Genomic DNA, 24691 nt, shown 5'->3' on the forward strand with positions numbered 1-24691 from the left:
CAGTGTAATAAAAACAACAAAAAAACTAAAACATGTATCATTCTCTGTGTCTGTAATCGCAGGGCAGCAGATAAAGAGGAAGACGCCATTCCAGCTGTGAGGAGATGGAAGAATACGCTCTGTCTCTCTCGCTCTCTCTCTCTCTCTCACACACACACACACACACACACACACACACAGAGAGAGAGAGAGAGCCAGAGGAGTGTGAGCAGGTGAGCATTAAGTCAGGCAGCTAAACAGATCACGTCGTGGTATGATATCTGCAGACAGGCAGACAGAGGAGGCCGGTCTGTACCTGCAGGGAGAGAGCAACAACTCACAGCACCCTCGCCAGGAATTTCCTCCCCCTCCTGGGAGAAAGAGAGCAAGGGAGGGACGGAGGGAGGGAGGGAGGGAGGAAGAGTGAAGGTGAAACACAGGCATAAACTGGAGTTTCCACTTATTTTGTAAACAAACCTAGCTTTTGCAAAACATTTTAAATGACAAAAAACACATCTGCTGGTAAATGGACCTTTTTGTAAAAAAAAAAAAAAAAAAAATGTCTAAATTCCTTAAATGTTCCAAAATGTTTTAAACAGTTTACTCTTGAACAGTTCCAGTTTTTGTGACAAACATTTGGTTCATATCTACACAGAAAGATGTACATGCAGTTCCCATTTCATTTCAAGTGCATTTAAAAAAATATGACACTATAGATATTTAAATATTACCAAAATTAGCTGATATTAAAAGCCTCTAACACCTATGCATGATTGTTTTAATATTTATATTTTGCATATTAAAGTAAATTAAATAAAATTAAAAAATATATATTTTTTTTATTATTAACTTTTAGATTTAGATTTTAGATTTCCTCTTATTTTTTTGAAAGTTTTCTTTCCAAATGTTCTTTTCTTTCATTTTTAAAATTAGTTTGATAAAAGGAACCTTGTATCCCAGATGTTATTTTTTACTTTCATCCATATTTCTTTCCCAAGCTAAAGCTTACTTTTGGACGGGCCAAATTAGCTTCATTTTGAGATAAAAAATGAAAAGCTTCCCTTAATAAGTGAGATGGAGAAAGGCAGTTTGAGAGTAGGGGGAAAAGCTACAAATCCTGTCTGGACAAAAAAGCAGCACAAAACCCGTCCCAAGATGCTCCGTCTTATGGCCGGCGACATTTTTTTTTTTGGTCTAATATTCTCGCTTAACCTTAAGCTGATGAAATGATATCCTTTGACAGTAATAGAAGAACAGTTTATTCACACGCTTCGGCGAAATCAAGTTCAGACAGTTCTTTTATTGTTTTGTAGTAATCTGAACACCTCCCGTATGATTTGTCTGTCTGGAGTTATTAAAGTCTGTTTTGACAGGGTCCACAGCGCTAGTTGTGGAAAAACTGACAGGATCCATTACACAAACTTGTTCTGCCAGTTTCCTGTTGTCAGCACTCCTTAAAGCAGTTTTGAAACTTCATTAACAATCTGCTCAGCATATGTGGCCTTAATCTGCGGCATCCTGGTTCACGTCGACGGTAATTCTACATTGCTTTATTCCCGCTACAGTTGTGGTCTCTGACTGTTGGCCACCGACGCTGCGTCACTGAAGCAACTGTGACTTATCGTGTTGCTCAGGAGAACCTCAACACTAGCTGACCTTCCCCTGCACAGATTTTTTTTTTCCAACTGCTCCGACAGTTCCCCGCCCCTTACATCACAAACCTGCGGATTTTCTCCTTAATTTACCCTTGTCCTCAAACTGACGTTGCTTCTACCATTAGGCAGATTATCCGCGTTCTGTGATCAGCATTATTCCCTAGCTGAGGTTTTTATTGTCTCTTTCAAAGCTCTTCATATTTAGCCTGAAAAAAAAAAAAAAAAAAAAAAAATGCCTCCTGGAATTTTTACAAGTCTCAACTCTCCCCAGCACATCCGCTTATCTAAAAATGACTCAGTGGTTAAATGTCAGAGCTGTCCGTGCCATTAAGGCCAGCATGTTTGAAGGAAGGACATCCTTGCCTGCCCCGTCCCTCCTCCCTCTTCCCTCCTCTGTCTCTTCTTATTCCTCTCGCTCTCTCTCCCTTCTCCTTCCTCTCTCCCCTTAGCTTCCTCATCATCATCCACCACCACCCCCGCTCACTCAGGCCAGGCTGGTCTGAGGGCTGATGTGCAGACCTTGTCATTCAGATTAGGGCCACATTGTCAGCTCAGGGCCCTTCTCTCTCTGGTTGCGTGTCCCGGATCTTTCTTCCTACTGTCACCCTCGTCCTGCGGCCAGAGAAGACCTTATAAAGCTACATCCCTTCTCATCCACTTCTGTCAATTCCAACACTGTCACTCAAATCACTGCTGAGAGTGAAGAGAGAACGTGTCCGCGGTGTCCCTCGCAGCAAGGACTGTGCTTTTTGGTCCGAGCTTGGGTGATGTGTCATCAGCCAGCAAACAGTTTTTTTTTTTTTTTAATTTGTTATTTTGAGATAATAATATGTATTTTGTTTTTACTCGGCACTTACGAGCTTTTCGGAACAATACATGAACTGATATAGAAATGATATGACACAGTAGAAGCAGCTCCGGTAAGCAGAATGAGTGAGGAGAAGCAGGCCACTCCGTTAAAGCTCATTGTGTTGCCGCTTAGTAGTAAAGACAGTCATGCTGTTATTTTTAAGTCTCTGTTTTTGATGTGTAAGGAGTATTTGGCAGGAGATGACACATCCACCACATCATCTTAGTCACTCCTTATGCTGCCCTGTAAAAGCATCCCGACACCGTATTTATCATCCGACCACATCTTGATTCACTGCCACAGTTAACGTCACGTCACATCTAATTGCTACGGGAGCTCTGTGGCATTTGATTTTTGTGCTTCTCTGCACAAACTATCTCAAGATGAGCAATGATTCAGCACCGTGTAATAAAACTTATCATACAGGATGGTGGACAGTTTCTTTACTGGTATTAACGCAAGACGAAGGAGAAAAACAAAAGAAGAAAAAACACCCCGGTTGTCAGCCACAGTGCCACATCATAGCGGAACAACAGATGCTATTGATCAGGGGTGAGTCGACAGTTTCGTACTCAGTGTCTTCCTCGTTCTCCACCTTGCGTGGAGCCATTGAGGCATGCTGGTGTCTCTGTGGAGGCTACGCCGTTGTTCAACACAGCATATGACAACAGCCTGCAGCCTCCACCCAGGTGTCGTGTTTACTGAAACCCACTATGAGTCAGGAGTTTCAAGATGACATCCCTCATCTAACTGCTACTTGCAGCGTGTTCCCATATGCTGACACTTTCTTTGGTGCAATAATGACCACGTATCATGGAACAGTGCAAACAGCACACCACGGCGTTGCCAAGATGGAAGAAGATGGTTTTTTTTTTTAACCAGGACGGTGGTGGAAGAAGCTCTCTCAGTAATGAAATCAACTCTGCAGGGTTTGGTCCAAGAAATATTAGATACCTCCAGCAGTTAAGTGTCTACTTTTAATCATTTCATTTGATGTGTATCTTAGCATGTTTGATGCCTTAAATAAGTCCTATTGTGCCTCTCTTTAGGTACTATGCGTTAACAAGAAACACAAAGATCCAAAGCTTATTTTGATGACCTTCAGAAATAATGTATTCTTGTACTAACAAGGTTACTTGTTTTTAGTTATCGTCAAATGTTTCTAATTTGCGACTGGAATTAGCACTACTAATGTAAATGGGTATCGGATAATATTTAATTTAGAAAAGATAGTGTCAACAAAGTTTGGTAAAACACATACGACCTTTTCAGTGTCCTTCCTGAGAATGAAAGAGAGAGATTAAGTGAAAGAGTTAGAAGCCTCTCCACCCACAGAGAAGACGCGCTCCCTCTGCATCTCTAAAGCAGACTGTCATCCCTGGTCACCATCAGGTCTGTGCCTGCCCCAGTGAACATTCAACGCTGTCGGTGAGTTTGGGCTAAATTGAAAAAACCATCGACCGTTGACTGTACCCTGTGGCCAGCTTTTGTCACTCGGTGTCTCCAAAAAAAAAAAAAAAAAGGAGTCAAACAAATGCAGAAACCTGCACACAGGCACGGCCAATGACTCATTGAAAAAAAAAAATATTGTATCATTCACATTACATGAAGAGCACAGCGTCCCTTCTACATAAAATATGCAAAATACTTCCAGCTTCCAAACCACAGCAAAGGTCACAATCAACATTCATTGCTGTCGGTGGGTTTAACTGTGTGGTAGAGCTCACTGAACGATGAATGCAACTGTGTCCCAGATTTCATCCGACCGTCACAAGGAATAGTGTCACGATATGCTGATGATGGCATTATTTATTTCTCCGCCTGTCCCCCCCCCCCCCCCCCCCCCCCTGCCTCCCCTCAACAACGGCCGCACATGAGCGGTGTGAATTGACAGGCAGTTCAGATTGCATCTCGATCACACTGGCTGCTGCAGAGGGGTCTGAGTTTGGCTATAGGAGCCGGGGGGGCGGAAGAAGAAAAAAGATGCAAGAGATAGTTGGAAAAATGACCTTTGAAGAATAATACGCGCATGGCTTGCATTGCGAGGTTTTTGTAAATAATTTACTTGTAAATATTGAATGAAAAACAAAAGAATGCGCTCAGTATGAATAGATACGATTAATATAGAATGACAAGTGACCTTTCTGAAATAAAAATAACTTGGTCATAATTTTATGAGAAATTTATCAGACAAATTACTTTCGAATAGTAAATGTGTCCTTTTTGAACAAGTTGTTATGTCTTTGCTCTTCCCTCGTAGCGTGTTTGCTTTTTGTCTGACAAACCAGTAAAGAAACATGAAATTATATAACTTTATTGTGTTTTCCTGATAATTTGACAGGGTGTGTACTTTTTATTTTTGTATTTTATCGAATAAATTATCACCATTTCAACCATCAGAGCGGTGCTGGTTCTTTCTCAATATTCTTTGGCTTCGTTAGAGGACGTGACAGTGATGTAGTCAAAGCCCTCTTTCGTATATTAATTAAAGTATAAAGTATCTGCCATACATTAACACCACTTATGTAATGCATACTTAAATGAAGTCAACATTGAGTTAAGTATCACAGCCGGCAAATTATTTATCGCTTTTGTAACGGTTTTCATATTTTGTGTGTACTTTTGGATCATACAGTATATCATTTACATTACGGCCATTTACTCTTAACTTTAATGCAATTTTGCTGCACTTAAAACACATTTTACAGACAAGCTTTTTCAAGCTGTTTCTGGGTATTAAAAAAAAAATTATTAATCATATTTTTCATGTTCATATATGAATCTGTTTGATGTTTATATTTGTTAAATTCAATTTTTGGTTTTCCTACATGCTATATAAATATATGATTGATAATTATAATATTTTAAAATAACTTTTGCTGTGTCAGATACATTTATATTAAATGATCCAATTTAAATTGTATATCACAAGTTGTGCCATACATCTTTGGATACGGTATATAGAAATCTCTTTTTGATTAATGAATCGGTGATCGCAAAAAGTGATGACACATGACCGAGCCATCTGAGCAGTCAGCACAGTTCAAATCAAAACAGCTTGCAAGAGACAACGACCTTTGCAAAGCTGTTCTCCACCTCATTTGCTCAATCTGCGACTAAAAGCAATGCAAGGGTATTATGCAAGGGCCATATTCGTATTCTCCTTAATTTTACGCTACATGGAATTTTACATTTATTTATAATGAGAGTAATTTATTTGATGTCTGTACTGTGTCCTTTCTTAGTGTAGCTGTGCGTCTGACCGCTTTTTATTTTATTTTGCACTGCATAAGAGGATCACAAAAGAAATAAGAGACAAGTAGTTCCTCACTGTTTAGCTAGCATGATGTATTTCACGGTTAAAGTATGCTTTACATAACTGACTTTCATAGTCTGTTGAGTGCGTTATTTCCTAACGACTGCTGTTCTACTCTCTCAGCAAAGTACCTGCTTAGTATTTAAATGAAAAACTGACGCGTGCCGATTCTTTATTACAACCACTTCTTGACCAGCAGAAATTTTAAAACAATAGTGGTTCGACTGAACCCCCCCTCCCCAACATACTCTTTTAGTTTAATTTCTGCACCACATGGGTCATAACTGTAATTTCAAGGTTTTGAAATAGCCTTGCAGTAAAGTATATTAAACATTTTTAGATGTACCTCTATTTTATACCCGTCTACACTGCATTACACTTATCCTGCAGATTTTTAAGATCATTATCTAAAGAGTTAATTGTGGGCCGAGTGCATGGAAAAGCAATTACTCAGAAGAGATACTATATGCAGCCCTTCTCTGTCAGATCATTTAATGCGTCAGTGAGGTCACTGGGAGTTTCAGCTCTGACACTCTACACAAATAGAGGACATTTGTGGTGTTGTAGTGTCAGCCATGATGATGCTTGTAAGAAAATACTGCCTAACCGCAAGCAAGAAGCTATAGATGAAACTGAATGAGTCATGATAACAGTAATTAAAAGCCATTCTTCCAAAATTAGATGTGCATCCTTTAACAAGAGAAAAACTCACTCTCGCAAATCAATCGAGTGCACGCGAAACTGCCTAAATTACTTCTTTTTTTTTTGTAGGAATGAACACAGAAGCCCTTGTTGGCAAAATTGAACACATTCATACAAACTGTTTCTCAGTGATTATTATTGAAATTAGGGCTGTGAGAATGAATGAGGTTTTTTTTTTGTTTGTTTTTAAATCTTGTTAAATAGAGGTATAAGACTTAAATACTATATACAAGTCTTCATGAAATAACTGCTTCTAATATTAACACCTAACTCTATTGTATTGAATCATAGTAGAAGTTCAGTTACTATATAAAGAGAAAAGCTCTGTACTGAAGAACAAAATTAATGACATCCTTTGTCCACTAGAGGGACACCAAAGAACAGGACATGAAAAGGACCAAACTCACCCAGTTCAGGTTTATAGAGTGTATTTTTTTTCCGTCTACAATTAAATAAATGCAAAAAAAGGGGCAAGACAACATAGCAGTGGTAGGAGTTAGTATAATGTTCATTAAATGTATTAAAAAAAAATATAGATGAATTGTTGCACAGGACAAATCAAAAACTACTCAGAAAAACAGATTACAGTGAAAGGCTTCATTTCTAAAACAATAAAAACCTCAAGGCTTCTGTGGCATCTACACACACTTTTGTGTACAATTAAGCGTTTAATATTGTTGCTGATATAGGTAATTATGCTCATGCGAAGTTCATGCTTTATATCATAGGTCTTGATTTTAAACCTGGAAATTGGGATGTAAAAAAATATTTTTCCTAAATTAAAATTTAGGTTTGCAACTTTTAGTATTAATGCTTAAAATATGTGCAGCTTCCAGATGACTTATCAATTGTAATACCCTGAGGAGATAATGGAACATCTGTGAAGCTCAGTTTCCTGGTCGTTAGCAAACTGAAAATGAGATGAGATTGTGAGACAAAGTGACTTGAGGTTACATTTTGAGTATGTCTCTATTTTTCATTTATTTGACTGCAGGAGCAGATCAGATTATGGAGATTATGACACCAAATAGCATCTGTAGCCTTGGAGATAACAGCATGCAGTCTAAATACCATGCTTACTACAACATGAATCCGTTTCATGTTGTAGTAAACAACTCACAAGTTCTGCTACAAATCCCAGAAACTCTTCTGATGTTGAAGTTTCAGTGTGCAGGATATAGGTTGATCTGCTTGGAGAAATGTAATATAATATTCATAATTCTGTTTTTATTAATCGCCTGAAACTGAAAATAGTTGTGCTTCCGTTAACCTCCAAATGAGGAGCGGGTCCTCACGTCATGCTGCGTTTCCACAGTAGCCCAGAAGGGCCAAATCAAACACTGACTCTGCAGAGCACCTCTCATGCCAGTCTCACGGCCCTCATTTATTCTCTTACATACTGAGGGTGGGGTGAGGCAGGTGGTGTTTTCCGTTGATTGCAATCTACAACAGCTAGTGTTAGATTGGATCAGCCGGAGGGATGGTCTGCCTGTGATTGGTTGTAATGTTGTGGGAGGGCTAGGAGTCGGGACTTATTAAATTGAGTGACAGTGACACAACAAATCACAACAGCGGTGACTTGGGCGATTGCGTCCCTCCGGCCGATCCAGTCTAGCACCAACCTTTTTAAACCTCGCGACTAGGTGCTACCAAAACCTACACACTGCTAAGAGCCGCCGTTCTTACTACAAACTAAATCACCCCGATGTATTTACATAACAAATACCATTCCAACGCGATCATATCATCAGCTCGCCTGCAGCAAAAGTACTTTTTTCTTAAAAACCGGACGGCACAACAAGTAAAATGGGAATCCAGCCATGTAAACTAACTATATCGCATTTTAACAAACACTGCGCTTTTAGGAAACCTATCAAGCTAAGCAAGATTTAGAAACCACTGGTAAATTCACGATCACATCTTTTTTTTTAACACTTCACACGATTAAAACTAAACGGTTTGACTGCCAGGCTTCCATTATTTGTACCGCTCTCTCGATTTCTTTGGAAAATATTTTAAGACATTGTGGATCTACTTGTGCAATGTAACAGCAGTCGGTTTGATGAAGCTGAAATACGCTTGAACTGGGTGATCAATTTGAAATAGTTATTAGCAAAACAACGGTGAAGAAAAATGTCCCACTAGGAAAAATGCTTATTTGTCTTCGGGACGATTCCATTATTCTTAATCTATAAACGGTTCTTTTGCTCCACCTTTGTGGAATCATTAGTCTTTCGTCAAATTTGGGCAGATTAGAGGAGATATGTTAAGGTAATGCATCGCCGCGTCCAAAATAAAGTAATGCAAAGTCTGCATTTTCAAGCCAAATGATCCAAAGTTTAAAGAATATAAACATTACCAGAAAATGTCACATAGGGTTGGGTGATTAATCAAATAAATCAATTCACGATCGTTATGACCAATCTAATTTCAGTCATGGTGATATGTTCAACCAATGAACTCTTTCACACAGGCTGTCACACTGCCCTTAATGCTCTGAGGATGCCTTCATTTACTTCTAACTTCAAGAATGAGTTAAAGGTCATCAGATATAAAATAATATTTTTTTTAAAATAGCTACTTTTACAGATAAGCAGTTTGTTAAACTAACACAATAGAGCACTAGAGTCAGGATGTTGCTGTAAAAGCAAATATAAAAAACAACAATAAAAAGCTTTGCAAAAGCAAAATCTTAAAAGTTATGGCAGGTCAGTGATGGTAATTCTAAAAGTTACAAGTGCGTATTTACAAAATAATGATATTGATTTTAGGTGATATCGCCCAGCCTAATGCCACATTTGATCAACTGTATCTCACTGGCAACTGAAACATCGGAGTCATTGTACAGCAGAAAGATAATCGAATGCCGCATGACGGCCTAAGAGCGCTTCATGTTGTGAACATCACCCAATTTTTGACCAACACAGGATTTCTTTGTGTTGTGAAGTAGTGGCATTTCCCCGTCTGTGCGTTGGCATTGTGCTGCTGCTGGTGTGTCCCTCCACCGGGCGTCTACTGTCTGATGTCTGCTGGTCTGAGCTGTCGCTCACCCTCGGCCAGGAAGATCTGCATGGCCCGGTATAGCAGGTGGGTCCCGAGTTCCCGTTTCCTCTTCCCCTGCCAGCTGGACACTACGCCATAGAAATCCCCCCCGCTTCTGATTGGTGAGCATCTTCAACCCTGGGACAATTCAACTGGTTACTGATGGGCGCAATGAGGAGGGGAGGGGAGGGGAGGATGGGACTGCGTTTCATCTCTTTAGAAACTAACATTCTATCATTTTGTGCTACTGGCGCTTTATATCCAAGTCAATTCATACACTCCCGAGTGAAGCATATAAATGAGAAACTTTGTGCTTCGCTGGTAGTGACAGCGCAAGGAGTGTAACAACAAGCAGCAAGTAGATGTCAACAATTAAGCAGTGATCACGTTTTCAAGATTATCATTTGTTGAAAGGTAAAACTGTCCTGTAACTTCACGCGAGTAAAGATTATACTTGTATTATCTTCAATAAAAGCGTATTTTTCTAAATCTTGAGACACCTGATGTATGGAAGTTAGACAGACATTTCCTCTGCTCATTACTGTGCAACAATCTACACTGTGTACTTCAAAAGCCTCAAAGGCCCTTGTGACAGGCACATAGAAACCTCCCATCATGGTGTGAGTTTCAAACCCACAATACATATTTAGCCCCCCCCCCCACACACACACACACACCCACCCCCTAAAAAAAAAAAAAAAAAAAAAACGTTTAGCGTCACCTCCGCTGCTACAGCTCCTTCTTATGGGACACACAACTCGGCTGTATTTTCTAATTTACTATTTCAACATAAAATATTAAGTGAGTCTAGATTGAATGAGAATGTTACAGCTGCTTTTGCCCTCTACTTCCAACTATCACATTATAGATTTCATATGACACTAATAACCAGCTGATATGCAGCTGATATGTGACAAGGTGATACAAGACCCTGATACAAAGCTGATAGGGTCTGTCTCTTTACACAGGAGTTCTCCCGTGGATGAACTCACTTGTTTAGCACTTGACAGATATCTTCTGTGATGAGTTTAACCCCACTCATACTCACCGATGGCCTCCACCATGCAGGCTTCTCTTGTGTAAGCCTCCACTGGGATGACATTCTGGAAACAGTGCAGAGAGACGACGCCCTGCTCGGCGTTCCACACCTGAAGGATGTGCTGCACTTTGGGACACAATTTCTGTCACAGACGAGAAAGAATCAAGTGGTTTTTACACATGTATCGTATCTCAATTCAAGTTTAGATCCATTGTAAGGCTGATCATTGTGTGCTGCCTTACCTTGGAGGTCTTGTCCCCTTTATAGTACTCTAGAGCCTCATAAAGGTGACTGTAGGGGCGGGAGCGTTTTCCTTTCCCCACATAAAATATCGCATGGACAAAAGTCTGGAAACACTCCTGTGGAGTCATGGTGTGATTGCGGAATGGGAGGTTTTTCGTCACCCTGACAGAAAAGAAAAGAAAATCCATTTCATTATTTGTAGGAGAGTAAAAGGCGTTTAACTCTGTTTTAGGAACAACTTTAGACTCAAATCACCCAATGAACCAGTCTTGTTCGCTCAGTTTTAGTTAAGTTTAATGAATAACAGGTGATGTGATCATAAGAGGTTTGTAGCGGTGAGTTTAACCCATGTTACTACTAAAGCACTTCTCCCGATTCAGCAAAGGTTTTGCTTGATTTTTAAGATTTTTGGGCCACATTTTATTCATCAAGTAAAAAACAGCTAAATATGCTAATACGACCCCGTTTCCCCAAAAAGTTGTGACACTATGTAAAATGTAAATAAAAACAGAACGTGATCATTTGTAAATCATGTAAACCCATATGTAATGCAGTATTTTCACGTGACCTTTCAGCTCAGCTTCAACTCAGCTCGCTTAAAACATCTACAGAAGTGATTAAAAAAAAAAAAGTCCCGGGTGCCATTCACAAATTCTGTCGGATGGAAAACCAAAAAAAGCGAGTAGAGCTTGAGCCAAGCCATTTGACGAAATGAAAGAGGGGCTTCAATCATTTTCACGTAAAATTAAAATGAAATTATCCCATCACATTTGCACAACAGTTAGTAACAACTTTTCTTGAAGAGCTGGCAACACTGCGCAGAAGAAAGCAAAACAAAACAAATGGTAATGAGAGACAGAAGACCTTGGGTCAAGTAGCAGGTAGTTGAAGCTGGACTTGATGATGCCCTCCCTCCACTTCCTGTTCTGATCGGGTTGGTCAAACTGCTGGCACAGAGCCTGCTCGTCAGCATGGCAAGCGGGCAGCTTGAAGGTCTGCAGAACCCGACACAATTCTGGACTGTAACCTAAATCTACAGATATAATTTTTTTAAAAAAGTACAGAAAATTACACACCGAGTCAGTGACAGTGATGATAAATTCAGTGACAATAAGTGTATCATATTGCCTCATTTGTTCTTGGGCTCTAATCTAATTCACCCACAAAGTGATTGAATCCCTTCACAGTGGGGCTGAGCTTCAATACCAAGTAATGAGTTTAATTCTCAATTGTTATGCTTCTTTATAAGAAGGATTTTGCTGTCAAATAAAGGCAATAACTTCACAAACATGTATTTAAATGGCAACAGAATTCTGAATTTAAAATCACATTAATATTAATAGTACCCTCTCTCTCTCTCTCTCACACATCATTTCACCCCAAAACTGCAAACAAAATCATATTTTAAATGAGATTAATAATCTGGAACATCAGAGGGCAAAAGTGTTACCTGTTTGTGATTGGTCTATCTGCTTTTGGTGATGTGGTGATTGGGAGTTTGATTCCTGCAGCAGGCGGCCCAGCCTTTGCATGTAGGTGGGCCTGGTGCGGCTGCTGATGGGACCCGGACTTTCCCCCAGCTCCACCAGCCTCAGTCTCAGCTCCTTGTCTGTTATCCCTCTCATTTCTGGCAACAATTTCTCCTCACACACAATATTTTTCTCCTTCTGAGCCACAACCTTAGGTTTCCGGTTCTCCTTTCCTTTGTTGGCCCTCATGTCCGTCTGCAAAGAACGCCAGTCATAAAGGATGGTCTCCTCACTGCTGGTGGTACTCATGCTGGAGCTGAGTGAGGTGTCAGCGGTAGGTGGGACGTGAGTCTCGATCAGCTTGTGGCCCTGTTCTGTATCAGTGTAGAGGTACTCCACTGGTTCTTCCAGATCCTGAATGAGCGGACGCCCTCCAGGGGTATATGACAGGTTTGCCAGGTGCTGCAGCCTGTGGCAGCCTGACAGCCTGCTCATGCTGTATCTCGGTGTGCATCCGGTGCCTGGGGTGCAGGGGAGGTCCGAGTCTTCCCTGGACCTCCTTGGGGAAAAGTAGCTGGAGGTGGGTGAAGATGAAGATAATGTGGAGTCTGGCTGAGAGCTACGATCCTCACTGATCCAGACATCTTCCTTGTTTTGGCTGTCTACCCGCTCCTCATCAGGGGCATCATTCACATTTCCCTTTGTAGTTGTTTCATCTGCACTTGTCAGATCATCAGTCAGAAAGTACCTCCCTTCGGCGAGATCCCGGTCCTGTCTTTGCATAGCAAGAACTATCTCTGCAAGGTTATTTTCATAAGCGTCCACTGAATTATCTTGGTTTTTATCGAGTGCAATTGTGTCACATAAAGTCTGTGATTCCACAAGTACACTCTTGGGAAGGATGAGTGTATCAGCCAGACTGCTGCTGACACTTGAATTGACTCCAAGAGTGCTGCACTGTGTGTCCTGGCAATCCGCAGGCAAGGAGTCTCCTCCTGTGCTGCTCCCAGAATAGGAAGGTGTATAGCAAGGTGCGTGTGGTGAGCTGTAAAAGTCCTTACTGCTCTGAGACCTGGGCGTCTGGCGGCGTGTTCGAACCGGAGTGGGAAGGGTCTCCTCAAACAAAGACGACGTAAGGAGGCTCTCTGGGGTTCTGCTGGTTATCAGTGAGTAGCGACTCAACCTCGAGCCGGTCCTGCCGGTCACGAAAGGACTGGGTGTGAATGGGAGGTCGGCGTTTTGTTCCAATGCTTCACTTGCATCAAATCTGGTGTCTGCCACTGGCCTGTCAACACCTCCTTCATTTAAAAGGTCAACAACAGGACCACTACAAGCCTCCACTATATCATTGTTTGGGTGCTTTGCCTCAGACAAGCTCAGTTTGTCAAGCATCCCCAATAAAGTTTCCGATGTTGAATCTATTTTAACTTCTGCTTGAACAGGTGGAATATTCCCATTTTGTCCGCTGATTTCAGAATCAGTGGAAATCTGAGTGCTTTTGTCAGATTCAGCTCCAGCAGAATCTCTATCCACCGCAGGCCGTATAAGATGTCTGGGTGATACGGAAACATCCAGAGCGCTAGTGTAATGGTCGCTCTCACAGTTAGTGTAGTGACTGCTCCCAGTCCCGCTGCTACTGCTGCCAATACTGGAAAACGCTCGCTGTTGAGTTGCCCTCACCTGAGACTCTTTTACATTTTCCCCTTCCAGTTCATCGTCACTCTCTTTGAAAGCAAACTGACTGACGACCGTTTTCTCCAAATCCTCTTTTGTGCACTCGCTGCTTTCCCTGCAAAAAACATAAACGTGATCCGGTGATGTGACATCGATGCCCTGCCTCTGTGAAATAGTGGCCATGCGTTCTGGATGCAGGAAATCAGAGTACTCAGACTTGTCAAAAGGCATTGTGCCATCGACAGGGGGACACTGTTTGGGAGATTCAAGACTAAAAACAGGGAAATATTCATCCATATCTCTGAAGCTTACACTCTTTCCACATGCTTGCCTGGTAAACGATGGAAGAGTGTCTCTTCTGGAAGGAGAGATTCTGCCATCAGTTGTAGCAGCCTGTTCATTTCCTTTTGATGTGAACACGCCGATGTCAGCACATAAATCATTATTTTTGAGAATCGGCATTGCCGTTGCGGGTCCCACTGCAGACATGCGGGTGCTTGATAGTATGGAGGGACCAGAAAGTCTGTTGTATGAAATACCTCTGCAACTTGGTCTCCCATTAATGTTAGACAGGTTGAAGAATGACGAGCGCCTCGTGCTGCTCAATGGGGCTTCGCCGAAGTCACTTATCATAGACGAATGGGAACTTAAGCTGTATTCGGATTCAGGATAGCTGGACATGTCTGTCTGGTCTGAATACACAGCTGTGGAGAAAGAAAAAAGGGGTCCGATAAATGAAAAATTCAGGAAAAATATAGCTGCAACTCTTCTGATTTAGTCGTTATACACTGCCAGACAGTTTGGTAGATGTTTAGCCTTGTGTCTCTGTTTTCATTTGACAGGAAAATAATGATTGTTACAGGTAAATGTTGCAGCAAATAAGGTACTGATGGCAGGCATTGACAAAGTATTTTCTTTGGTGCCCTACCTCAACATACAATATCCAAAATCAAGCTCAGCTTTAAGGAAAAAAAAAATGTAAGTTTAATTTGTGTTCTATGAAAAACGATTTGAAAAATAACTTTTAATTAGTTTACAATTAGTGTTATAACTGTGTAATTATTATGATGTGGAAATCTACTAGCAGACAAGCACAACACTAAACACTTGACTTGGGAAAGTATTACTATGACAATGATGGATCTAGTGAAAACTGGACAACCAAAGTTAACTCTTTAAGGACTGGAGATTTTTAACAGGACAAAGCTTTTCACAGTTCTTACAGTATTGGAACTGAGGCAAGTCATCCTCCTCTGTTTCCACGGAGCTGGCCTGGTGATTCTGCAGGAGACGGGCACAATTTCGATTTTCCTTTTGCTGTGCAAGCCGCCGTGGTGTGTTCCCTTCCTACATTAACAAAAAGATATGAGGAGTGAAGCAAACTGAAACACACATTCAAGGCCAAACACTGCTGCTTGTTATCTTGTAACACAAGTCTCTGTATTGATTCATCTGTAATACAGACGTCCAAAAATAACTTTACAATCACCCTGTATCTGTATGTCTAGCTGTGAATTGTTTTCAGATGTCCCCCTCAGCTGTCTAAAACTTGATCCATGCAAAAAACCTTATAGCAAATGATATATTTAAGCTAAAAGTATCTCTTACATCATCTTTAAAGTTTGGGTTCCCTCCATTATTTAAGAGCAGCTTGAGGTTTTGATAACATCCCCACAGTGCAGCAACATGAAGAGGAGTCAGGCCCTCTGATGACCTGAGAGAAACACAAGAAAAACACGACATTAAATTGTATTTAATGTCACTGCAGGGCTCATATGACCCAAAATGCAAAGACCAAATAAAAGCACATGGATATAACACATTAAGGAAACTGACTACAAGATACTTTGCAAATATTTTCACACATATGGATATATATGAAAGTCATGTCAAAGGCTGACATTGTTACATGTCACTGTGTTAGTAACTGTACCTTGTGTTGGGGTCCGCTCCATGTTGCAGCAACATTTTCAAGCAGCGAGTGTTCTTCTCTGTTTCTTTGCCAACCGCCAGGTGTATCGCAGCCACCCCTTCACTGCCCACCATGTTGGGGCTCGCACCCTGTGAAAGAAGCAGCTGCACGGATCTGTCGACAGAGAGACATCTGTTACATAAACGGTTTTAACGGCATTACTGAACTACAAACAAGAGTCATTAGTTCAATTCATTGCTGACTGATCGATGTAAAAGCTGTAGATTTCTTGTTTATCAGTCCGTGTTTTGTAAATCGGTGATGCATTTCTCATTACCGTGCTTAACACACAAACACTGACGTGGGAAACAATTATAATTGTTATTATTATATACTAGACTCCACAACCCTGTAATATACCACGGAGCACTGCAGTCATCCCCAGATTGATATTTACTGTATGACTATTATAATCACGTGTTTGTGGCACCTTTTTTTTTTTCTATAAACCATTAGTGAACATTAAGTCTTAGTAGAGTAGCAGTGTTTCCCAAAGCCCAAGACGAAGCAAAAAAAAAAAAAAAAAAAAAAAAAAAGTGCTGTTTAGTCCCAACCAGCAGTCCACAACCAAAACATATAGTTTATTGCAATAAGGACCGGAGGAACCAGAAAATATTAATTTAAACAACTGGAATCAGATAATTTAATGGAGCAATTTATTATCATGTAGTAGCGGATTCATGTTACGTCCACCAAGAAATCGTTTCAACTGTAACAACAAACGCATACAAAGGATCTAATCACTTTAACACAATTTAAGTCAACTCGGAAAAAGTTTACGTAAAAAAAAAAAAAATGGCTTGCAACCTCCGAACATGTTTGTGAAAGGGGTGAAAATGTCCATGTTTTTAGTGGCTCTCGCGTTTTTTTTTTTTGTTTTTTTTTTTATTACTCGCAGACATGTTCGACAAAACAAAGAGAAAGAGGGCTGAACGTCACCTGGGTTCTCCATCGCTCACGGCTTTACACAGCTGACTTTCCAGCCTCTTCGTGTTTCGGTCCATGGCTGAAGTTGTTGATACGTTTTGTTTTTTTTTTTAATCTAAATGAGGACCAGCATCTTCCGAATTAGCTCATGGCTAAAAAAAAAAAAAAAAAAAAAAAATCGTCCAGCGAGGTTCGGATAACTTTAAATAAAGGATAGCATTAGCTTAAGGAGCTAACAGAGACTGATAGGCTGCAAAAAAAAAAAAAAGGGTTTCCAGTGCTTGCACACATTGAACCACGCTCTTCGGTGTAGTCGGTGCTGCACCTTAAATACTTAGGGAGAGCTCTTTTCCAACACTAAACGTTTACTGATAAATAGTTTCTCCACGTAGTTCTACTTTTCGACGAAGCTGCGCGTCTATTTTAGTTAAACTTCCCTCCATCTGCAGCAAGCGGAAGTACCGCCCACAGGCGTCTCTGATTGGACAAGTCTTCACCAATGAGGTGAGTCGTTAAATGAAAACGAGCAGTGCCATTGAGTGTCTGTCTGTGAAAGTAAGATGTACATTTCAGGATCTACTTTTCGATCAAAATGTTTGGTGCTCCGTGAAATAATTATTAATACTTTGAGACATCATAGCAGGACTTAACAAAACTGCTTCGACTGCATCAATCTCATAACTTTTAGAAGATCTATTTTAATTAAATGACAGAATGAAGTAAAAATGCAGATGTTTATTACTTATTTTCATCATGAACACACACTGTTCTCTTTTTCTTTTTATAGAACGTAGAAAATGCATTACCCCCACAATAAATGTGGTGTCTTGGGTGTTTTAACTTTATTGTGTATAAAATTATGTTTATGTGTCAAAATAATGATGAAACAATACATGTAAGGCAGGGTGACAAATAATTAAACGTGAATAATGAAAAGACATGAAAAGAATGCTTGACAATTGTTTATATTTGTCTAATATCATTAGAAAGTCACTTAATTATTCAAAATATTTCTAAATAATTACAACCATACTTTTATGTACATAAGCATATGCAGTAATAACAGTAAGGTTTTTCAAAACTATGTTATCTGAAGTAAATATCCCTCAAAATAACACTGATATCAAAATCCGTGCCACTGTAGAACTCTTAAATTCATCACAGCACAGCGTAAAGAATAATTAATTTTCATATTAAAATGTCACAAAGCCCTGTTAGTCCATGGTCAGGACTGAGTCTCTAAAGGCATTAATCTCAGACAGAGCAGAGGGTGAGAAGGAGGCCCATCAGAAGGAGCAGCAGGCTGGGGTGGACTGCTCCAGCGAGGTTGGGGAGTGTGCAGTTCTCGTAGGGCTCAAGACAGGCAGCGTAGGCCATGACATGTGCAATGTAGCTCTGCTCCTGGACCCCGTGGAAAAGGTGTGACATGGGACCTTTGGCAAAGATGGCTACATCCTCTATGCCGTGGGTCTCTGAGTCAAGAGGGACAGGAGCTTGTTGATGGTAGTCTTTTTGCGCTGTAGGAAAATGGGACAGAGGAGCATTGCAGTGTGTTAGCTATATCAGAGTTTTCTGACACATAAACCAACAAACTGCAAACCGCAGTTAGCACAGACAGAGGTTGTTAAAATGACGAGGACACATAACGATCAAATCATAAGATCAAATCCAATACAGCTAAACTGGAAACAATTGAATATCAAAAACTTTATAATGATTGTATTTATTGCAGAGCCATATCATTATTGATATCCTTATATTATCGCAGTAGTGATCAGTCATAACATAAGTTAGACAGTCTATGATAAATTCAAGGAGTGGTCCAAGTTGTTGGACAGGGTAATAATATTAATGTATTTTTTTTGTATTATATGTTGTTATGTATTCATGATTTGATAACATTTATGTTGGGATTAAAGAGGTCTTCTGTTTTTGATTGTAAAACGATCTATGGTATCTGCTGTGTAAAGTTCCTGTCCAAACATTTATACTGCTGGTAAAGTGCTTACATTGTCATCCTTAAAAAATGCTATCATCATTTTGGACGTGTTGCCATTTTTTCATCAAACTGAGTTTCTGTGACAGTAAACCGATAGATTCAGTTATTTGTGCCTGTACAGTAGATATTGTGTCACACCACAAGATGGAGCTATTCTTCCTCAAAAAGGGTATCAATGATCGCTTACATGAAATCGTCTCATTCACATCTGGGCGTGTTCCATTCACAATCTGGTATCCTGGTCCATTACCATACAAAGCAGTGGTAAAGTGCTTGTTGTCTTCAGCCAGTTCACGAGACACTCCTGTAAATCACAGTAATGATCATGTAATATTGTTTTATTAAAAAGTTAACATCATTGGATGTTTGTTCAAACATCAGATTATATTAACTTTTTTTTTATTACAAATTCTCTCGGTTTAGATCAAATGATTTTTTTCCAAAAGTGCATTTTACCTAGAACTGAGTTCCCTCTGGCAGAATAACCTCCAAAAGAGAAGACATGGGAGTGGTCAGCAGTGACAACAGACAGAGTGTCCAGTTCATTGGTGAGCTCAGCTGCTCGCCCGATTGCTCGATCAAACTCCACAGCTTCATAGAGAGCCTTTTTGGCTGTCCCTCCGTGGTGGCCATGATCGATTCTCCCTCTTAAAGTCCATAAGAAATACATTGACATATAAGCATCACTAGTACATTTCTCTAATGAATAATAATATTGTCCATTGAAGGGGCTTGGATTTGCAAGGTGTTCTCAGTTTTGTTGTATATTTCATTTTATACAAAATATTATTGCATGTATTGAAATTTTACAATGAACTAACCAATTAATGATCATGCAACTCCAACGTGTCTAACTAAGATGGTACATTTTCAAAATAAGATATCCACTATTTGATGAGCTAATAATCCCAAAAGAATGATCAGTGGTGTCACTGCTACTTGGTGTCTAAATTAATCACCACTCAGCTGATCCCTGAATCTCTGATAAGTGTGTTTGGTGCAAGCTTAACATCTTTGCGTTTAACTTGTGGTGCCAATGTGCCAATGAGTCAGTGTTTATATAAACATAACTGATCATATAAAAGGTTATTTCAAAAGCTGACCTTTGATTTGACATTCATTGGATTGTTCACTGTCTGGGAAAGACATGCAGACAGAAATACTTATCTTCTACAAAGAGGAAAAATCCTTTGGGGTTCTTTCTGAGAATCTTAATTGCTTTCTCTGTCATCTCTGTAAGGGAGGGGTCCGTGGCCGGATTACGTTCCAACTCGTAGCGGCAGTCTTTGGGCTCAAACAGACCTGAATGGAGAAAGATGTTGCAGGCCTCACTTTTCCCAGCGAACAAATGCCATGTGTAAAAATATGTAAGCTTTTCTGTGAAAAATATTATTTTCTAATTATATATAAACTGCAAATCCACATTGTAAAAGAATAAAAGCAGCCCATTCTTCTTACTCAGATTAGGTGGTTATTTAAGCACAAACATAAAGGTTTTACTTGATTATTAAAAACATATTGTGATTATAAAAGTTGTCAATATTTATCCAGAAGCTGAGAGGTTTTAGATCTCTCTTGAAATTTGGAAGATACTTTTCAGTATTCAGAGCACCAAACTCTTGACAGTGTTTATAGACTTTGTTCTAAATATGGGGTGATTGTAACTGGTGAACTGAACAGTTCTTCTTACCCATCAGGAAGTCTGTTTTTTCAGACTTGACAGCATCAAATTCTGCTTTGTTCCAAACATATTCGGCTCTCTGCAGGCAACAATGAACAATGACAAACAAATGGGCAAAGTTAGAAATAATTAATGCTGATGTATGACAGTGAGGGAGAATGAGTGACAATAATATTATTATACATACTCAAACTTGAAACCACTGAATACACTTGTGGCAGATACCATTTACCTTTTTGTTCTTTAACCACTCCAAAGCAAGATTTTTTCCATCATCTCGGTCTCCTGTCACTTTTGGATACTCTGGGTCTTGCATGGTTTTGGGAAACATATACTGACGACCTCCACCAAGAATGACCTGCGTGGAGAGATGTGAGGTGAGAGACATACAATTTCAACCATTTCTATTCATACTCTTACACTGTCAGCTTCTAGCAAATCTTCTGATCCAGTGTGATCCTACTATGCTCTTCAACTGCCCTTTTGATTTACACTGCATGTCTGTGAAACACTAACAGCTACGGAATGAGAGATTTATTTGTAGAGAACTCCTGTGGTAGTGTGTTTTCTGTCAGGTCTCAGACTATAGAAAAATGTGAAGTAGCAGCGAAATCACAAAAACTAGACTTGGTGTTTGGCCTTGAAGACATGTCACCACTTATCAAAGAGATGTTATCAGGTTTACTGACTACTGAGACAATAGCCAGACCTTTTGCTTTTTTATTGCGTCTTTGTGGGAGTTCTTAGACGTTTTGCTTCAGAAATACCTTCATATTAAGACTTACATCTATCTCTGTGTTGTTAACCAGCTGGTAGGCGATATCAGTGCAGCCATTTTGTTTCGCCTCGGGGGTGAGATAAGAGTCAGCATACCAGCCGCGGTTGGCAGAGTGAGCGTAGCTCGCAGCTGGGGAGGCGTGCTGCACTCTAGTTGTAGTTACAATTCCCACAGATTTTCCTAAAACACACAAATCTTTATTATTTTATACTGGAATCCGTGTTTTCTAATGCCTGGTTAAGCTCTCAATACATCTCAAATGTATCTAGTTTTTTTATTTAATATTTTGTCGTGAATCAACTAAACATGCAGAAGTATTTTCATTCTATTCCAGAGCCAAATAGTGAGCCAATACTGTTAACTGCAACCTGATTAAAAAAAAAACTATTTCAGTAATTATGTGCCCTAAAAATTCATTTCGCTGTATTTCATAACATTCAGCAACTGCACTGCACAAATAATATTGTAAGCTTTGTGGATGTGGGCCTACCTGCTTGCTTGGCACGGTGCAGAATAGATGTGACTTCATTCCCATAGGTAGTACGACAGTTGTGCCTTTGGGTGGTAGCAGTGACACCCACGGTGCCATAGTTGGCTTTAACACCACATAAGTACGCTGTTGCTGTGCCAGCACTGTCTGGCATCTGCTGGTCCACATTGTACGTCTGAAGGGGCCAAAAACAATCACACAATTTAACATCACCATTTATCTCAGGTATTTCCTCAGCTTTCACAAGCCTTTCTCTCTTGAGTGTGTCAGCCTTAGTAAGCTGAACATTAGTAAGTAAGTCGTTGCCTATTGAATTGGGCGGCAAAGCAGGATCAAATTCCGCTTTGTAAATGTTGCAGCAGTAATGAACTTTGTGCCTCCTAACTCGAACCTGACCTTAAGTTATTCTAAGCGTCCACTCTCGTACACAGTCTATGTCACAGATTGACCGACTTGGTTCAAGTAATCTGCATGTCACTTCCCCACACTCCTATCGAATAAAGGCAAAAAATCCCCACAAAAATAAGCTTCTAAAAGAGAAAGTTAAGATTTGCAATAAAAGTGTGAGGTAAAATAGAGGTTGAAAATACTTTAAAAATTCAAATAAAAATATTTTGTTTTTAAATACTTTAATGTTGTGGGATGCTTTTATTCCGCTAAAGCAATAAATATGTGACATTTCATAATTAGGTGTATTAGCTAGTAATAGTAGTATTAGCTGTGTTTCATGGCATGTCTGTATTTTACAGTAATATTGGTCATTATTATTTTATGATAAAAGTAGCATAAAAGAATGTGTGGAATCTTTGAACAGTTAAAACACATTCCTACTAAGCAGTCTGAATGTGATGCTCAAAGTGGGCTGACCTTAGACAGTGCCAGGTGAGGAAAGGTATCCATGACCAGACTAGTCTCCTCCCCAGATTGTCCGGCCAACTGGCCTTTGAGGATCCGGGCAGCAGTCACTGTTGGTACCCCCATACCTGAAAGTAGAGTAGATAACATCAGCCGGGGAGGCACGGGGCTGCCATTGTGTTCTATGAACCTCATAATGCTCAGCTGATGTGAGAGTTTGAAGGGGAGTAAAATACATCCAAGTTATTTACAGTCACCCATGGTTGAAGATATGCAAAGCAAAATACAGTGTTATTTATTTTCCCCGACACACTTTTGTGTATTTCTGGAAAAATCCAGGGTTGCTTGTCTTGTCTTCATATTACAGAATCAGATTCGGTGATGTATTTGATAGTTATGCATCTGTGCTGTTTACGGATTGTCTGTCCATCCGTCTCATGCTGGTGAATCAATCAGGAATGCCCCGAAGGAATTTCTTCAAATTTGGAACAAACATTCACCGGGTTCCAAGGATGAACTGATTAGAATTTGGTGGTCAAAAGTCACTGTGACCTCACAAAACAAATGCGTGGTTACAACTCAATAATTCATACGCTAAGTACAACAAAATGTCACACAAATGTCTAGTAAGATAAATGTATGAAGTCCTCACATTTTAATATATGTAAAAGGTCAAAGGTGGCTTTGTGATTGACCTTTTTTGGTGTTAAAATCCATTAAAGATCCATAAAGGAAATTGCTACACATGCAGTGTAGACTGTGGTCTGGCTTCAGTTCATTTTGTTAGAGTTGGCTCTCCAAGCAGGTGATCAAATATCAACGTTCATCTCCTTCAACCCATAAACCCATGATCTTTTGGGGTCAAAAAGAGCATTTGGCTTAGAGTGCAGTCTCACTCTTTTCTTGGTTAACACCACAATGATGACGAGACTCACTCTTTTGAGCTCCAATGGCCTCTTTTCACCTGAATAAATGAACTGAGGTAGAGGGTGAAATACTTGGCAATTTAAAGAAACCACTTAAATAGGAATAGGAAGAAAAATGAAGACTCACCATCCCCCAAGAAGAGGATGAGGTTCTTGGCTTTGTGCAGATTTGGCTGAATATTCAGGGCAGTGTGAAGTGACTGCTTCCCTTTGTTGTTCCAGTAGTCAGCATGAAGCTCTTCCTCTGTTCCAAGACAAAGGCAACATGATGGTGCCATCCACAACCTTATATACACAACTCATATAGGTGAAGCTTTTTTTGTAAGAATAAAGGTACATACTCATCAGTTCTAGCATTATGGACATCAAAAGAGAATTATACTAATAAAAGGACAATGAGAAAAAAAAAAATCAAATAATATTAGAATAAAGACACACAACAAAATACAAACTAATGACATGAGGTTGATCTTGTGACCTTGTGCAGTCATTACATTAAATTGTAAGCATTTTTTCACACTGTTTTGTGTGTAAAGGAATGGTATAATACATTTGATATTGTTACGCATTCCTTTTTTATGTAAATTATTTTTTAGAGCAGGTACATTTTCCTGCAGCCTCAAAAGAGTTTGTGTAATTTTCTCTTTACTAAGGGAATAATATAATAATATGTAACTTTTTGTATTTTTTTTCTTACAAAAATTCAAAGCTAATACGATCATATTTGCATTAAGTGTCTTTACATTGTCCTTGAAATGTAACAACAACTTACCTTGAATGCACAAAGTCCATTGCACAGAGATGAAAATCAATAATCCCGTAAAGATGAGCTTGTGTTTGCTGGCCATTCTGTTCACTATGTGAAATTAAAAAAAAAAAAAAAAGCATAAACTTAGTACAGTAGCATTTGTCTGCACTCTGAGGTCCCTTTACAGCTGCAGCCTGGGAGCAAAGGGCACATGGGGTGTGAACATGAAGTTATGTACACCACACACATGCGCACATACAGACACACATAGAAGAGGGGACGAGGCATTAAACTGCACATTGGCATTTGAAAAGTATACAACAGGATCTAAAAATGGTGTGCAGTA

General features: G+C 39.8%; 1 protein-coding gene, 1 long non-coding RNA gene and 1 pseudogene across 4 annotated transcripts in view; 1 reads left to right on the plus strand and 2 right to left on the minus strand.

Moving 5' to 3' along the window:
* LOC138200597 (uncharacterized) overlaps positions 1 to 4883 on the plus strand; it is a 31672-nt gene extending 26789 nt beyond the window's left edge. For all 3 annotated transcript variants that reach the window (XR_011178408.1, XR_011178409.1, XR_011178407.1), the window contains one exon: positions 63 to 4883. This is a non-coding gene — a long non-coding RNA (uncharacterized lncRNA). The remainder of the gene's footprint in view (positions 1 to 62) is intronic.
* A 2093-nt stretch (positions 4884 to 6976) lies between these two features.
* Positions 6977 to 16945, minus strand: LOC138200664 (uncharacterized; annotated as a pseudogene).
* Positions 16946 to 18122: 1177 nt separating this feature from the next.
* alpi.2 (alkaline phosphatase, intestinal, tandem duplicate 2) lies at positions 18123 to 24445 on the minus strand. The gene is made up of 11 exons (XM_069152893.1): positions 24370 to 24445; positions 23725 to 23841; positions 22684 to 22799; positions 21817 to 21991; positions 21334 to 21506; positions 20781 to 20906; positions 20558 to 20627; positions 20031 to 20169; positions 19324 to 19514; positions 19055 to 19171; positions 18123 to 18385 (listed from the first exon to the last, which is right to left on the minus strand). The coding sequence occupies exons 1-11, from the start codon at positions 24443 to 24445 to the stop codon at positions 18123 to 18125; spliced, it is 1563 nt and encodes a 520-aa protein (XP_069008994.1).
* Between the last annotated feature and the right edge of the window lie 246 nt (positions 24446 to 24691).

This window comes from Embiotoca jacksoni, unplaced genomic scaffold (genome assembly GCF_022577435.1).
Source record: "Embiotoca jacksoni isolate LCO1_2020_lvr unplaced genomic scaffold, fEmbJac1.0.p SCAF_19, whole genome shotgun sequence".
NCBI classification, from domain to species: domain Eukaryota; kingdom Metazoa; phylum Chordata; class Actinopteri; family Embiotocidae; genus Embiotoca; species Embiotoca jacksoni.

What these genes read in the sequence shown, in the direction of transcription:
- alpi.2 (XM_069152893.1), bottom strand. Translation starts at nt 24,445, where the DNA reads ATGGCCAGCAAACACAAGCTCATCTTTACGGGATTATTGATTTTCATC. An exon ending in AGTGGTTAAAGAACAAAAAG is followed by an intron (nt 20,628 to 20,780) that starts GTAAATGGTATC and finishes TGTTGCCTGCAG; the next exon opens with AGAGCCGAATATGTTTGGAA. An exon ending in AAAAACAGACTTCCTGATGG is followed by an intron (nt 20,170 to 20,557) that starts GTAAGAAGAACT and finishes TTCTCCATTCAG; the next exon opens with GTCTGTTTGAGCCCAAAGAC.